Here is a 16,113-nt window from a genome sequence, read left to right as displayed (position 1 = left end):
CAGAGCTGAGCTATGCTCTGGTAATAAATAAATTAAATAAATCAAAATGTTTAAGATAATAAGTAAATGTGTGAGCAGCACATTTCTTCAAAGCAGACTTCCCAGAAGGCGGAGACACCAGAGCGTCACTGCATAGATTCTAAGATGCCTGAACACCTGACGGGCCCCGGGGTTTTGGCTCCTTCCCGCGACTCCACTACCACCGGCTCCGACCAAGCTGTGGACCCGGGATCCCGGGCGGGGACAGTTACTCCGCTTAACTGGCGGGAGCAGCTGGAATGCGCGGAGCGGAGGTGGCCAGCAGCCCCGGGCTCCCGGGAGCACAGCGCAGCGCAGCGCTGAGCAGAGCCGGCGGCAGCCAGGAAGAACCGCGGCCGGAGCGCGGCCGGAGCGCAGACGGAGCCCAGCGGCCGCGGGCGGGATCGCAGGGTGGCGCCGCGACAGGCCCCGCAGGGCCGGGAGGAGGCTGGGGAATCCGGCCGGCTCCTCCGCTCGCCTGCAGTCGCCCCGAATACGCTGGGGATCAGGGTCCTCCCGGCCGGCAGGGGGCGCCTTCACCACTCGCTCGCCGTCGCCGGCGCGGAGAGTCGTTTCCGGCGCCAGTGCGACTTCCGGTGCGGAACTGTTTTGGGTAGTGCACTGGACGGGCCGGGAGCAGGGACTGAGGCTGCAGGTGGCGGCTGGCCCGAGGCGGCCGGAGCGCTCGCGTCGGCGTCTTGATCTCCACGGGAAGAGCGGCCCCTACCGCGTCTGGGCGCCACCGCGATGCCCTTCCTGCACGGCTTTCGGAGGATCATCTTCGAGTACCAGCCTCTGGTGGATGCCATTCTGGGCTCCCTGGGCATCCCGGACCCCGAGCGGCAGGAGCCTCCGGACGGGTAACCCGGCGGGCCGGCGTGGAGGGCGGTGGCGGCGGGGTCGGGGCTGCGGGGCTTCTAGCGCGAGCTCTCCCGCACGGGTCCCGCCTGCCCTTAGAAGTGTGTGCGCGCGTGTGGGGAGGTGCTCCGGGCCGGCGGGGCGGGGTGTGGGCGGGCCTCCTCCCCGGCCCTCCCCGCGGGCGCCCCCCCTGTGCTGTGCCGCCTGCGAGGCCCTGAGTCTACGCCCCGCAGAGGCTGTGTCTCTTTCTGTGTGTCTGTCTGGGTGTGCATTTTGCCTAGATAAGTCTGATCGAGAGCCTGGGGGGAGGGAGAGCAGGTGTGCTAGAGACCTCGTGACGCCCAGGCTGCAGAGAGAAGCTGTGTAGTTAGTATGTTTGTGGCGGAGCAGAGGGAAGGGGGCTTGGGGGGTGTTTGGGGCGATCAGTTGGCGTTTGGAGCACAGTGGTGATTGAGTCTCTGGGAACTCCTGGGTGAAAACTTGGGCCTTCTTTTTTCGCTACATCAGTCCCGTTCGCTTTGAGACTTGCTCTGACCATGCAGTGCAGGGTGTTTGCTTAACGTCCAGGCGGTCCTGGGGTGGGCACTGCGTGGCTTTCGGGAGCCCCAGACACTGCATGACTCTGTCCCAGAGTGTTGGCTTTGCATCGCCCATGCAAAGGGACATGTCTTTAGGAGAGAGGAGCCAGAACCCCGCCCAGCAGTGAGGATCACGCCTTGATCCCGCCAGTTAAAAGGGTGCAGATGGGTAAGACTGAGCTGGAGGCTCAGCAAGCAGCATCCATGGGGGGAAAGAAGCCTCACTGTGAACAGACTGCAAGGTCCTGGACTGAGCTTTGGGGGAGGAAAGATGGGCAGTTCTTGGTAAAGCTGGCAGTGATGGTGGGCTGAGATTGGGGTGTGGAGGGCCTGTGGGAGACCAGGTGTGAGCAGGGAAGATGATGCTGCCTGCCCTGGCCCCGGGCTGACATGTTCTGCCCAGATGGCTACGGTTCTGTCCCCTAGGCTGAGAGTAGCTTTTCTGGGCAGCTTGGAAGAGACTGACAGGCCCTGTCTTTTCTTTGCAGACCCCGGGAGTCTGCTCCAGTATGAGACGTGGATAACCCTCTCTTGACCTGTGTGTGTGTGTGTGTGTGTGTGTGTGTGTGTGTGTGTGTCCCCTTAAAGAGAGGTAAGATTCTGCAACATCAAAGCTTCGTTCAGTGGGGCCTGTCTCAAACTTGGGTTGCATAGCTGGCAAAGCAGCACACTGTCCAAGAGAGCCATTTCACAGGCCTTCCCCACCATAGACTGTTGAAGTCCTCCCCACAGATCTGGGTCTCTGCCTGGTGGGGAGGGAGAGCAGGGGTGTCAGAGTGATGACTACAGGAGACTGAGACTTACCTGCAGGCTATATATCTGGTATCTTCTCTCTCCTCAAACCAGTCTCTCTCTCTCTCCTCCTGTTCCAGGCCTAGTTATGTTGCCAGTGAGGAGAGCCGGCTCCTGGTTCTTACAGAGCTGCTAGAGGGAAAGGCACACTCGCCTTTTTACCAGGAAGGTGTAAGCAACGCCCTGCTGAAGATGGCTGAGCTGGGGCTGACTCGGGCAGCTGATGTCCTTCTGCAGAATGGAGCCAACCTCAACTTTGAAGGTCAGCTGGAGGGGTAGATGGGTTGATGGATGGCCCGAGTGTGGACACGCTGTGGGCAAACAGCCAGGCCCAAAGGATCTGGGCAACTAGTTCCCGCCTTTAATTCATGGGTGATGACTCAGGACTACACCTGTCTGTGGACCTTAGGTGGCTCTGACCACTTCTGGATCCAGAATGAGTTTGTTGCTGCTTCAGCCATGTGACTGATTGAGCAAACGCCCAGCTCCCAGCTTGCTCCCATTAGCATGCTGGCTTTCTGCCCAGAGCTAAGGAAGGTAATTTTCTGCCACTTACTCTGAGCCATCTTGTGTTTTTGTTCGTGTTGCATCATGCATAAATCATGGTGGGACCAGGCTGGCATCTAGGTTGTGCACACTGGGTGTGATTGACTGGCAATGAGCCATTTTCCTCTCAAGAAGGGCAGGTGAGCCAGAAGTGCAGGACCGACTTGTGACCCAACGAGTCACTGTGCTGTCACAGGGTGCCACCAAGTGCCTCTCCCTCCACCCCCCGCTGAGACAGGCTGTTTCTGAGTTTTTTTTTTATATAACTTTACTATCTTTTTAATATTTATTTTATTTATTCCCTTTTGTTGCTCTTGTTGTTTTATTGTTGTAGTCATTATTGTTGTCATCATTGTTGGATAGGACAGAGAGAAATGGAGAGAGGAGGGGAAGGCAGAGGGGGAGAGAAAGACACCTGCAGACCTGCTTCACCACTTGTGAAGCGACTCCCCTGCAAGTGGGGAGCCAGGGCTCAAACCAGGATCCTGACGCTGGTCCTTGCGCTTTGCACCACCTGTGCTTAACCTGCTGCACTACAGTCCAACTCCCAGTTTCTGAGTTCTGTTACCCTCCTGCAGTCCCAGCTTTTGAACTTGGCCTTAACTGCCAGCTGAGGAGCAGGGTGGCTGAGGAGTTGCTACTCCAGATGGTCCTGAACCTGGGACAGAGGGGTCCGAAGACCAAGTAGGTTAATGCCGTCTGCCAGGTCCCCGGGTTTCCCTGCAGCACCTGCTGAGGACAGGTCAGGCCCCCCAAAGGCAAAACTGACGGCTTGTGTGTACTTCCAGACCCGGTCACCTACTACACGGCCCTACACATTGCTGTCCTACGAAACCAGCCCGACATGGTGGAGCTGCTGGTGCGCCACGGAGCGGACATTAATCGCAGGGACCGGGTAAGAGCTGGTCACCTGCTCTGTGGGAGATAGAGGGGTGGGGGGTAGTCAGCAGTCTCACAGATCCCCAGTCCAACTCAGCCTGTGTTCTTGGTCAGATCCATGAGAGCAGCCCCTTGGATTTGGCCAGTGAGGAGCCAGAGCGCCTGCCCTGCCTACAGCGCCTCCTGGAGCTTGGAGCAGCTGTCAATGCGGCCGACAAACATGGTAAGAAAGCCAGCTAGCTCTAAACAGGTGCCTTGGGAAGGAAACCCGGAGCACCAAGGACTGCAGCAAGTCAGGCAGACTGGGTGAGGCAAGCCCAGTGAGTGCACAGGGTTACCCATAGGCCCTAAGCCCTGCAGGGTAGGAGAAAGAGGGTATGTGCATTCAGCCTCTGGGGCAGTATTACTTCCCGTTGGGAGAAGCCCAGCCCAGCTTTCACTGTCAGTATCTTGACAGTCCAAACACTCCGACCTCTCCTGGCCCTTCTGCTCCTAGTTTTGTGTGACTGGAAAGAATGGGGAGACCAGACATTTTGAAAGCTCATCTTCAGATCCTGATGACGTGTGGCCCCTGACCTCTGGGGTTGTCCTAGCCACTCACTTTCACTCTCTCCTCCCAGGAAAGACGGCTCTGCTTCATGCCCTGGCTAGCAGTGATGGAGTGCAGATCCACAACACTGAAAACATCCGGCTGCTGCTAGAAGGAGGTAAGACTCTATCCCAAGCCTCATGTTGCACCTTGTTTTCTGCACACTGCCCCCACCCTGGAAACCTGTGGCTTTGCGAGGGAGGGTTCGAGGCCCACTCCCACTTTGTTCTCCCTGCCCACCCCTGTAGGTGCAGATGTCAAGGCCACCACCAAAGACGGGGACACCGTGTTCACTTGCATCATCTTTCTGCTGGGGGAGACAGTGGGAGGGGACAAAGAAGAAGCCCGGATGATCAACCGCTTCTGCTTCCAAGTGACGCAGCTGCTGCTGGCCCACGGGGCTAACCCCAGTGAGTGCCCGGCCCATGAGTCCCTCACGCACATCTGCCTCAAAAGCTTTAAGCTCCATTTCCCGCTCTTGCGCTTCCTGCTGGAGTCTGGAGCCTCTTATAACTGTTCTCTCCATGGCCCATCCTGCTGGTCCGGCTTCCACATCATCTTTGAGAGGCTGTGTTCCCACCCAGGCTGTGCCGAAGACGAGAGCCACATGGAACTGCTGCGCAAGGCGGAGACCATTCTAGACCTCATGGTGACTAACTCCCAGAAGCTCCAGCTGCCCGCAAACTTCGACATCCACCCCGTGGGCAGCCTGGCAACGAAGATCCAGGCCCTGCACTGCTCCTTGCGGCAGCTGGAGAGCTACCCTCGGCCCCTCAAGCACCTGTGCCGTGTGTACATCCGCTTGTACCTCCAGCCGTGGCCTGTGGATGCCAAGATCAAAGCCCTGCCTCTCCCCGACAGGCTCAAGTGGTACCTCCTCAGTGAGCACAGCAGTGCTTTGGAAGAGGACATCTGAGGGGGCCTGGCTGACAGGAGAAGGGTCTGGAGCGCTCAGCCAGCTTGTGGTGCTGCCTCAGGGACTCTCTGCAATCTTCAGTCCCTGGCTCCACCTGCCAGAAGCTGTGTGTTGGGGATGAGACTGGACCCCAAGACAGCCAGGTGGGGGCCAGCAGCCAGTCATCCCAGCAGGAGAGCATGATTCCTAGGAGACAGTCCCCCTTGTCTCCAGCAATACCCTCAAGCGGAACAAGAGACAGGAGGTAGACTGGGGATGAGTTTTACCCTCTGGATTTGCTGGGCAGCAAACCCCACCTCCTAGTCCCACCCTGAGAGCAGCAGAGAGCTGGCCCTTCCTGTGTGGGCACATAGTGGAGGGGAAGCCAGGGACCAGTCAAGTGCTCTTGCAAGTGGGTGTTGAAGGCTGAAGATGCCTGCTGGCTCCGCAGCTCCGGGGCAGTTGTCCATGGCCCTGTCCACCACCACACAGGCTGTGCTCTGCTGGTGCCAAGCCCCTGGGGGTCCTGGGAACAGAAATCACGAGTGCACGGCTGGGGACAGTTCTTTCTGGAATGCCCGGTTTTGTGAGAGGTTCACTTGATAAAGCTGTCGGGACTGCACTGTGCCAAGCCTGCTCCCCACAAAGTTGTTTCCAGGTCATGCTGGTAACTGGCTGTGTCAAGGCCTTGGGGACTAAGCTGAGACAGCTGATAGGTTAAATTGGTTTCCTCAAAGATCACACTGCAGACAGAGACAGCTTTGCCGGTGCAGTTTTCAAGCAGCCTGACACTTCTGTCCCAGTAGAGGAAAGCACCCCAGATGGGCAAACCCTGGCAGGAGAGGATTAACACCTTTTTATTTGGGACTGAAAATGTCTGCCAAGGAGGAGCCAGAAGGTATAGCCAAGAGTGCAGCTTCTCTCCCCTTGCTGCAGGCCCATCTATCACATGAAGGACACCAGGACCCCACCCCAGCCCCCAACAAAGCAAGAGTCCACATAAATAGCCAGGAGGGCGCAGCTAGCCCAGCTCCTCTCCCCTCCCATTAGAGGCAAAGTCTAACAGCCAAGTTCAAGGCTGTTTGCTCCCCTTAAGGCAGCCAGGTGGTATTCACAGAGACTGTTTCCAGAGCACATCCTGTGTAGGGAGCACCAGGGGCCAGTGCTACGGGCCCCTGCACCTTGCTGTCCCATCCAGAAGTGCCCCACATTCCCTTTTCAGTAGTGGACAGACAGCAGGTGGTCTATTTAGTGGCCCTGCCACACTCCTGCACTTGACTGGGGCACTGGGAGCTCCCACTCTGTCAGGTGGGTCCCTGGGTCAGTCCCAGCTGCTGCTCATCTCATAGCCAGGCTGTAGACATGGTAGATCTCCTCGGGAAGGTTCTCCTGCCGCTCCTGGGCCAGGAGGCTGAGGCCCGCGTTGCGGATGATCCTGTGGACCACGTCAAGGTCCCGGCACACACTGCTGTCCACATCGTCCAGGATCACACCCTCCTGGGCCATGTTGTCCTTGATGACGATGATGCCATTGGGGCTCAGGCCCTGCTGGCAGCGCTGCAGGAACTCGGCCAGATGCTGATCTGTCAGGTGGCCTGTAGGAGGCAGTGTGTGGTCACTAAGGTGCCATGTGGATGTGCCAACAGGTCTCCGAGCCACCCTTCCTGAACCAGTACTTGGTGCTGGACACAGAAAGCCCCTTTCTGTATTTTCTGGACAGCCTAGAGGAGGGGAACTTGCTCCGTTCAGTAAGCAGCTGGCCTGAGTTGCCCATCTGAAATGAGCATGCAGCTGGGTGGTGGCCAAGGCCTGCCTGACACCCTGTTGGTGTGTCTATCACACATACACCTTGGTGGATCAGGAATGCACCATAACCCACGACAACGCTCTAGGCACAATAAAGCTGGGCCAGACCCGGTGTGGCCAGCAGAGCTGTGCCGCCTGCCTTGGAGCAGGTGGCTGGCTGGTCTAGAAGTGCTATTGGGCCAGGTGGGGTCAGGACTTCAAAGTGGGGCTCACTCACTCCCAAAAGCAGGGGCAGCAGTCTTATTAAAAATGCTCACTTGAAATTCACTTCCACGAGCTACCAGAATGATTACACAAAACCAGCCAGAGGCTCTCAGGTCCTAGGTCCCATCACTGGCACCACCATAAGCCAGAGCAGAGCTGTGCTTTGGTCAAAAATAATTGTGTGGTGTGGGAGGTGGCATTAGACTCTCAAGCATGAAGTCCTGAGTTCAATCCCCAGCACATGTATCAGAGTGATGTCTGGATCTCTCTTCCTATCTTTCTAATAAATAATATTTAAAAAAAATAATGAATGCCCCCAAAAGTAATGTTCTGGCAAGTGTGAAGCTGAAAGAAAACACTTAAGGACAAGTAGCTCTGGGGCTGCCCTACCTGGGGGGGTGGGGGGGGGCAGGGTCACGAGGATTCGCTGCCGCTCTGTCTGCGGCAGAAGCCCAGTCTGGAGAGAGCAGGAGCAGCATGAGAAGGGCAGCCGTGCTCACCTATCACCCACTGGATCCAGATGACATCGTAGGAGCTGGGCTCGGGGCTGAAGTCCTGGAGGCCACAGCAGAAGTAGTTCCTCACTCTCTTGCCATCCTCACCCAGGTAGGTCTTGGCTTTGACCAGAAAGTCCTCCGTCACGTCTACCATGTCCACCACGCTAAAAAGCGGCAGCAGCAGCCGCTTGGTGATCCTGCCGATGCCTGCCCCACAGTCCAAGGCACAGGAGGTGCCTGTCTTGTTTGGGCCTTCCTGAAAAGCAGAGAGGGCTGAGTGTCAGGAAGGGTCAGCAGCCAGAGGGGTGGGTAGGCAGGAGATGGCAGGAGTGGGTAGAGCGCTCACACAGCAGGCACAAGGTCTGTTTGATTCTCAGCACTGCTCTGGATCTCTCTCGTTAATAAATATTAAAAGGAATGAAGGAAGAAGCCAGAGGAGCCCTGTCACTGCAAGAGGGCTATTCTTCCCAGCCCGGGATACTTCAGGTCAGAAGAGCACAGACGGGTGGCTGGCACTAAGGGGCAACTGTGGGTGTGGGCAGGGCACATTCTCTGGGCCCCGTATTTCCAAGATAAAAAGTCACCTTCCCTTCCCCTTGAATTTAACAACATAGACAGGGGCCTTCATCCCCTGCTCTGGAGACCCTATAAGCACCACAGCGTGCAGAGGGGACCTTGTGAACGTGGAATTCTAACCAGTGTGGGAAAGTGGATGTGGACCAGAGATACCAGCAAGAGCAGGACAAGAAGTAGCCTCATGTGTTTTTGCCAAAGATGGGATGGGGGGGGGGGGCTGTGTGTCAGTGGTGTTCTCTAGCCTCAGAACTACCAGCCTGTTGCACAAGAGGGCCAGGGACGTGGGTGTCTGCTCTGGCAGAATGGCCACCACCCATGGTTCAAGTACCCACAACCACAGCTGAGCAAGCTAACAGGAGACGGCCCCATACCAGCACGGGACTGTCCTGTCCTACTGGCCAGCTCCCGCCTGCTAACCACAAGGTCACATTCAAAACTCAGCCCCCTGCTCCACGCTGCAGGGCCTGGGGGCAGTCGCCACAGATGTCTAGTGAAGACCCTGTAGTGGCACAGGCAAGAGGCGCACCCCATGCAGACCAGACAGGTCCACAGTGCCGCCATCTCTCCTCCTGGAGAGCACACCAGACCTGCCTACCCTCAAAAACCTCTGCAGGAACTTCCGGGAGCTGCTGATGTCGATGCTGGAGATGTGGCCATACCCCCCTAGCATGCCGTCCACCGTGGGAGGGACCTCCTTCCAGTAGGTCTTGGCCTTCGAATAGAACTGCTTCTCATCTTCGATCACCTCACTCGTCATGCTGGCACCAAACCTGAACTCAGCAGCAGCGTTTCCTGAATGAGATGGAGCAAATCAAGCAGGTCAGGGTATCGGCGGTTTCACAGGCTGACAGAAGTATGTCCAGAGAACCCAAATCTGCTCCTGCCCTCTGGATACAGTGCTTCCTAGCCCCGGCACGCAAAGGCCTTTTGCAAAGCTACCTTCACCTGACTGTAACTTCTGACCCCAGGCTCTGGAACACCGGAATTCACTCTAAAGAGAAGGGGGAAGGAAGTGGGAGGAGGGGGAAATAGCATAGTAGTTATAGGAACAGACTCTCATGCCTGAGGCTACAAATCCCATGCTCAAGCCCCCTATAACACACCATACACCAGAGCTGAGCAGTGCTCTGGTAAAGAAATGAAATAAATATTGAGAAAGAAGGCAGGCAGGAGCCAGCCTCCTGGAGTGGGCATGCTGGCTGACTCCTGGGGTGCATGTGTACCTGCCTGCCAGCCAGGAGTCCTCAATTCCTTCATCACTCGTATGAGCAGAGAAGCAGGCTCCCTTATAGTAGACTATACAGGACACTGCTGTGGACCAGGGGTGAAGGGGTGGGAGAGAGGCAGACAGACGATGGCTGGCTGTGGATACAGTGAGTACCATGTTGGGGCTAGGGAAGTGCAGCCCCGGGGCAGGGGGACCTCACCTTGCTAGGGGGTCTAGGAGAGCCTCTGCAGGGGAGTGACACACTGGCAGAAACTATGGGCGAGGGAGTGTGGGAAGCAGCAAGGCCACAGCTCCAGGAAGAAGGGGCAGAGTCCTTGCAACTCAAGATAGAGCTGTCATTTAGTAGCTCAGATGTCACCTGACAGCAGCAGGGAAAGCAGGGAGTGAGGTGAGATGTGTCTTGTTGGGCAGTTCGCCAGTTTCCCCTGCTCCATTGCTTAATGCTGTGGTCTATTTACATAATTGCTGTTTTACCTGAGACCTGCCCTGCCTACAAAGGCACTGGTTTAATCCCACTGGTTTGCACTCTCTTTTCGCTCCGCCCCCTCTCCTAGTCACACCCTACCACTTCCTTCTTGGGATGTATAAAAGAATCTTCTTTTCTGATTAAACACACATTGGATTGCCTTCCGGTTCCACGAGTCCCAGAGTCTCTCTCCTGCAAAGCTAGCCCGACACGAGTTCCTGATCCCTCTCCCACACAGCAGCCTAAGTTGGCTCCAGTCGAGTTCTCTCCAACCCAGAGAGCACGTGCTCAGTAAGAAGCACTCTCAGGCTATCCCAGCATCTGGCACCCCGTGAGTCCCTGGTTGTCTCTCTCCCGCCTGCGAAGCTAGCCCAGCAGTGTCTAAGAGGCTACCAGCAAGTGAGCGGACACTGACAGGAGCCGCTATCAGAACAAGCGCCCAGAAGGTCATGCAGTGGATAGTGTTCAACTGGGAGCCAGGTGGTGGCACACCTGGTCAAGCACACACGTTAACCAGGTTCGAGCCCTCACTCCCTAACTGTAGTGGTGAAGCAAGTACTGCAGGTGTGTCTGTCTCTTTCCCTCTCTAGCTCTCTCTCAATTTTTCCCTCCGTCCTATCAAATAAAGAAGGAAAAGGGGGGGGGGGGTTGTGGATTCATCCTGCAGACACCAAGCCCCAGCAATAACTCTGTGGCAATTAAATAAATAAATTAGATAAAGTGTTTGATTAATACCATGACGTCCCAAGTTTGATTCCTGGCACTACATGTGTGCCCGAGTGACACTTTGGTTCTCTCCCCTCACCCCTGTGTTAATAATTTTATTCAGAGTGTTGAGGAATCCTTGTGAATGACATGTGGCTAGGTCCTGAAAGGCAGGAATGCTTTGGGCGGGGTCCAGAATGCTAGGGAGGGGAGGGTGTGGACAGAAGAATGGTGGCAGCACATGCATGCCACCCAAAGACAGGTGGCCAGTTGGAGGTGGGGGTGAGTTAGGTTTGGCAGACTGGCCTAGACTGTGCAGACTGAGGCTACAGTAAAAGAACCAAGATGCCATGGGCACGGGAGCTGAGCAGACAGAGGGCATGGCAGGGCCACACAAAGACAGGTCAAGAGGCAGCATCCATTCGTGCTCTGCAGTGACCCCCTTCATTGGTCAAAATAGTGGTGGCTAAGTCAGTCCCACACGAGCCTGCCTGCTACATAAAGAAGGGACCCACTGCCTTGGTCATATGGTCCGAGCCCTGGCATAGCCCCTCAGCTGCCTGCTCTTCCCCCTGGCTGGCTAAGTCTCAGACAAGCTGGTGTCTCCTTCCCTGACCAGCCAGGTCAAAGAACCTTCTTCTAAACCCCAGATCCATGCCCCAGGTTTTGCTGCCTTCAGAATATATCTTTCTACTTTTCTGTTTTGGTGCTGAGGATTACACCTTGGGCCTTACGCATGTGAAGCATGTGAACTGCATCCCCGGCCCTGCTGTTTGCTTGCTTGCTTTTTTCTAAACCGAGCACTGCTCAGTTCTGGCTTATGGGGGTACCAGGGATTGAGCCTGGGACTGAGACTCTTAGTGTATCAGGCACGAAGTCTATCTGCATAACCACTATGCTATCTCCCTTATCTCAAAAATAAATGTCTTCATATATGTGTGTGTGGGGGGGGGGTGAAAATAAATCTTAAAGAAAATTCTACCAACAAAGTCCCAACTGGTAACAACGGAGGCCATTATGGATAATTCTTTACTGAGAGCCTTCCGTGAGTCCTTTAAATGTCAAGGTCCCCTGAATGAGTGAATTTACAAGAACTTCACTTACAGGTGGATTCTCTGGGAACAAGCCAGGGAAGCTACAGCTAGAGTGGGAAATGGCAAGTTGAACCCTGACATTTGTTCATTAAGTAAAGGTGACTCCTGGGGCTCTGTCTATACTTGGGCCCCCAGAGCCCAGATGGGAGTGGGCAGAAGTGGGTGTAGGGTGGGACTGGGGAACATCCGGCCCATGGGCCAGAAATCATTTGGTCTGGCCCAGCCAAGGCAAGTGTAGCTTTTTTCATAGCCACATTAAGTGCTAATTTCTAATTTGGTCACTGTGTATGGCCTGTGAATGCTATGAACATCCATATGACAAGGTTTCCCACCCCTGGTACAGGGAGATGGCTGAACCCTTCGTGTCAGTGAGGAACTACAGGTTTTGTGTACATTCTGATGAGTGCAGAGGAGGTGCGAGAGCCTTGATAGAGCATGCAGCTTATGATAACAGGTGCCTCGCTGGAGCGCCAGCACCATGTGAACACCATAGATGGCACCAGGGAAGTTCCGTGGATGGTGGCACAGTACTGTGGTGTCTCTCCCCTCCTCTCTCTCTTCCTCTCGAATATAGAGTGGAAAAATTAACCTAGTGAGACTATCTGGTGGCAGCATTGTGCCTTGTGTTCACTCCCTAGTGTCACACACACAGTTTGAACAAAATGAGCTATTTTAAACAACAATAACAACTACAACAATAAAACAAGGGCAACAAAAGGGAATAAATATTTTTAGAAAACATACCACTAATCCTCATTTAGGCTAAATTTCCTTTTTTTCTCTCTTGGGTTCTAAGGGGACTCACACATGCACAATGTCACCACTCTGGGTTGACTTTTTCATTCGGAGAGAGATATAGATAGACACTACAGCACTCAAGCCTCCCCCCTCTCTCCTGTGCCACTTTAGCACTCCCCATGTGGTGTGCCAGGGTTCAAACCTGGGTTGTATGCAGGTACCCAACATGGGCTTCTATTTCTCCATCTATACAGTGGGGATAGCAATACTGACTTTCCAGCAAGGCCAAGATGTTTAAATGTGCATGTAAGGGTGGGGGTGGGCAGCAGAATGGTTATGCAATGAGATTCTCATGCTCCAGGCTCCAAAATCCCAGGTTCAACCCCCCCTTCCCCTGAAGCACAAGCCAGAGCTGTGCAGTGCTCCAGTAAAAACAAATAAATAAATACACCAGTCCCTAAAGTGTCAAGCATACACAAGCTCTTGAAGAAATCTGTCAAATGAGAATCTCACCAACTCTCTATTAATATCAAATGAGAGAAATGCCCTGAAACGCCATATAACCTGTAGAGTGCTGGTAACACCTCTGGAATTCTACAGCTGGGAGGGGAGTGAATCTGCCTTTCCAGCAAGCGCAGAACCACTGCAGGAACCCCATCTCTGGGAGCCACGCGTCCACTTAGCTGTCCTCCCAGCCTTACTGGGGCCCGGAACAGGCTACGCAGGGAATTTATGAATAGATGTGACCCCAGTCCAGATCCTGGTTCTCCCGGGCTCACCTCGGAGAGCTGGGGGTGACCATGCTTGAAATGTAGACCATCTGCTGCCCTTCCCACAGCCCCCAGGGGCCTCTGACACCAGTTGTTTCTATTCCTTATTGCAGAGAAATCAGGGCCCCCAAGAGATGGCACAAGAGATGGGCAGCAAAGCCTGAACTGCCCGATATGGCCGCCTCCGTCCAAGCAGGCTGACCTTGGCTCCAAGGGCTTAAGGCAGCACCTGTGTCGGGGCTCAGAGTGGCAAATGCTGACTCGTGGGCAGGGGACACGGCCTGTTCCCGGCGCTGAGCCGGACATTTCATGCACCCCCCGCCCCCGCCGCGGGCGCACTCCTCACGCCTGTCTCTCGCCAGGGAAACTGAGGCTGGGAAGTGGCAAGGGCCTCCGCCCGGGGCCCGGTGGGGCCGTGCAGTGCCCAGGCTTCGGGGGCCGCGGCCGGGCTGCCCCCACCCCGGCTCCGGTCCGGCCCCGAGACCCCGAAGTGCGCGCACGTGGGCCCGCCGGTCACGTGACACGCGGGGCCTCCCGGCGAAGTGGCAGTTGGGGTCAGGGCCTCCCTCTCCCGGCGGCTGCCGCCCTCACCCGCTCCGCCCCGCTCTGCTCACCCCTGGCGTGGACTCCTGGAATCTGGGAGGGCAGAACTGAGAAGAAGAAGGGCGGCCCGGTAGCGGCAAAGACCCCCACAACCACACAACCGACTCGGTCCCGCTACTGTCAGAAGCGACTCGGCGCAGCGCGCGTTGCCTTTGTCTGCCCGCGTCACTTCCGGGGTGGGACCATTCCGATCCCGCCCACGAGATTGGCCCCGCCCCCTGGGTTCTAACTCTAAATTGACTTGTGTATCTGCAAGGGATCTTCTCGCCATCAAGAAGCCCAAGGAGCTGCAGGTTGGGAATTCTCTCCCCATCCCCAGCACACGCAAACGCTCATTGGAGGCTGCAAGGCTGTACTCTTAAAAAAATGAAGGTTCTGGGTAGGGGTAGATAGCATAATGGCTATGGAAAGAGCCTCTCATGCCTGAAGCTACAAACTCCCAGGTTCTGTCCCCTGCACCACCATAAGCCAGTGCTGAGCAGTGCTCCGGTAATGTAAATAAATAATAATTTTATGCATATACATCTAATTATGAGACTAGCATCTTTAAAAAATTGTTTTTATTTATTAATGAGAAAGATAGGAGGAGAGAAAGAACCAGACATCACTCTGGTACATGTGCTGCTGGGGGATTGAACTCTGGACTTTATGCTGAGAGTCCAATGCTTTATCCTTTACACCACTTCCTGGACCACAGTAAAATAGTTTTTCAAAAAAATAAAAGATAAAAACAAGTGTTCTGTGGACTTTCCACTGGGAACAAAGGTGGGGGGGGCATCTTAAAATAATATACTGATTATAAAAATAAAGACAGGTTTGGTCAGGGATCTAGCTCTGCAGCAGAACACATGCCTTGACTACATGAAGCCCTGGGTGCCATCCTCCAGCACCATAACAATGGCCTAGGAAATGCTGCAGTGGATAAGTGTGTAACTCTCAATCATGAGGTCCTGAGTGGTGTTCTCTCTCTATCTTTGTAAATATAATAAATCTAAATAAAATTAAAATAGTCGTCATAGGGGCTGGGGAAATCACTCAATTGGCAGAGCTCAGGATTTGCATGCTGGGGGCTCCGAATTTAATCCCACCTTGTGTACCAGAGTGGTGATCTAATCTCTCTCTCTCTTTCTCATCCCTTCCCTCTCTCTCCCTCTCCCTCTTTCTCACTCCTTTCTACTTCAGTCTATGGACATAACACTCTGAATGTACCCAGTCTCCTCTGAAACTCTTTTATGTGAACTAAATTTGAAAAAGTAATAACCAAAGGGCTGGATAGGTGGTTAACCCAGTAGAGCACATGCATTACTATGCAGAAGGGCCTGGATTCAAGCCCCCAACCCCCATCTAGCAGGATGTTGGGAAACACCCTAAGAGTTGCATTTGTGAGCTCGAACCTCTAGCCAGGAGCTCGCAGGGAATTAGTACAAGTTCTCACAATATGAAAGCTGCCACAGTGGTTAATTTTTATAGCCTCTTTGTTCCAAAATTCATTTTCTTGTGGCATTCTTGCTGTTTTTTAAGATGTATATATTTAATGACAGAGCAGGGGAAAGAAATGAAAGCACATTTCACATGGAGCAAGGGATTGAACTCAGGGCATTGTGCTTGTAAGCCCTGTACTCTTATCTGTTGAGCTACCTTCCCAGTTAGCTGGCCTTAGAGGGAGTGTCTTCTTCCGGGTTTTTCACAGGACCTACAATATGCATCACATGTGTGTATATGTTTTGAAGTGAAAGATGGGGGGGCACTGTCTACTGCAGATAAGTCCCCAACTCTTGTCTATCTGGCCTACCAGTTCAGACTCAGTTCCCCCAGTCCTAGGCCCCTTTCATTTATTTGCTTATTTTTATTTTTTAAGATTTATTTATTCATGAAAGGGGCAGAGAAACAGAGAGGTAGCACAATGGAAAAAGGACTGTACTCTCATTCATGAGGTCTTGAGTTCAATCCCTGGCAGCACATGTACCAGAGTGATGTCTGGTTCTTTCTCTTTCTCCTCTTATCTTTCTCATTAATAAAATAAATAAAATCTTAAAAAGAGAGAGAGAGAAGAAAGAGAAACAAGAACATCACTTTGGCATATGAAATGCAGGGGATTGAACTCAGGATCTCATGCTTGACAGTCCGACACTTTATCCACAGGACAACTTCCTGGGCCACACTAGGCCTGAAGTAGGGTATATTAAAACCAGTGGCAACTGTACCAGGCTCCTCCAGGCCACCCATAAATCCTAACCCAACCCCTTCTTCCTTCTGGTGTTTGTAAAGCCC

The 16,113-nt window shown here is 54.2% G+C and overlaps 2 protein-coding genes and 1 long non-coding RNA gene across 6 annotated transcripts in view; 2 read left to right on the top strand and 1 right to left on the bottom strand.

Moving 5' to 3' along the window:
* Positions 1 to 733: 733 nt before the first annotated feature.
* ASB6 (ankyrin repeat and SOCS box containing 6) lies at positions 734 to 5,782 on the top strand. Its single transcript, XM_007527027.3, has 6 exons — positions 734 to 878; positions 2,327 to 2,508; positions 3,581 to 3,687; positions 3,786 to 3,894; positions 4,292 to 4,378; positions 4,509 to 5,782. The coding sequence occupies exons 1-6, from the start codon at positions 766 to 768 to the stop codon at positions 5,174 to 5,176; spliced, it is 1,266 nt and encodes a 421-aa protein (XP_007527089.1). The 5' UTR covers positions 734 to 765; the 3' UTR covers positions 5,177 to 5,782.
* Positions 5,783 to 5,988: 206 nt separating this feature from the next.
* On the bottom strand, positions 5,989 to 14,005 carry NTMT1 (N-terminal Xaa-Pro-Lys N-methyltransferase 1). Of its 4 annotated transcripts, XM_060200385.1 has the most exons (5): positions 13,854 to 13,985; positions 9,462 to 9,600; positions 8,834 to 9,030; positions 7,666 to 7,918; positions 5,989 to 6,750 (listed from the first exon to the last, which is right to left on the bottom strand). In XM_060200385.1, the coding sequence occupies exons 2-5, from the start codon at positions 9,493 to 9,495 to the stop codon at positions 6,494 to 6,496; spliced, it is 741 nt and encodes a 246-aa protein (XP_060056368.1). In that variant the 5' UTR covers positions 9,496 to 9,600; positions 13,854 to 13,985; the 3' UTR covers positions 5,989 to 6,493. The 4 variants fall into 4 exon arrangements, with proteins under 4 accessions (XP_060056368.1, XP_016045466.1, XP_060056369.1 ...); XM_016189980.2 differs by lacking the exon at positions 9,462 to 9,600 and having other exon boundaries at positions 13,854 to 14,005; XM_060200386.1 differs by lacking the exons at positions 9,462 to 9,600; positions 13,854 to 13,985 and having other exon boundaries at positions 8,898 to 9,031.
* LOC132540925 (uncharacterized) overlaps positions 6,744 to 16,113 on the top strand; it is a 578,575-nt gene continuing 569,205 nt past the window's right edge. Inside the window, exon 1 of the long non-coding RNA XR_009552121.1 lies at positions 6,744 to 7,349. This is a non-coding gene — a long non-coding RNA (uncharacterized LOC132540925). The remainder of the gene's footprint in view (positions 7,350 to 16,113) is intronic.

The sequence above is a fragment of the Erinaceus europaeus genome, chromosome 10 (assembly GCF_950295315.1).
Source record: "Erinaceus europaeus chromosome 10, mEriEur2.1, whole genome shotgun sequence".
In the NCBI taxonomy this organism is placed as follows: Eukaryota; Metazoa; Chordata; class Mammalia; order Eulipotyphla; family Erinaceidae; genus Erinaceus; species Erinaceus europaeus.
This window is presented reverse-complemented; position numbering and strand designations above follow the sequence as displayed.

Excerpts from the sequence above, each read along its gene's own strand:
- ASB6 (XM_007527027.3), top strand. The coding sequence starts at position 766 with ATGCCCTTCCTGCACGGCTTTCGGAGGATCATCTTCGAGTACCAGCCT. Across the intron at positions 3,688-3,785 it reads ACATTAATCGCAGGGACCGG|ATCCATGAGAGCAGCCCCTT; the intron begins GTAAGAGCTGGT and ends GTTCTTGGTCAG. Across the intron at positions 4,379-4,508 it reads CCGGCTGCTGCTAGAAGGAG|GTGCAGATGTCAAGGCCACC; the intron begins GTAAGACTCTAT and ends CCACCCCTGTAG.
- NTMT1 (XM_060200385.1), bottom strand. The coding sequence starts at position 9,495 with ATGAAGGAATTGAGGACTCCTGGCTGGCAGGCAG. Across the intron at positions 9,031-9,461 it reads GACTCCTGGCTGGCAGGCAG|GAAACGCTGCTGCTGAGTTC; the intron begins GTACACATGCAC and ends CATCTCATTCAG. Across the intron at positions 6,751-7,665 it reads CTGGATCCAGTGGGTGATAG|GCCACCTGACAGATCAGCAT; the intron begins GTGAGCACGGCT and ends TGCCTCCTACAG.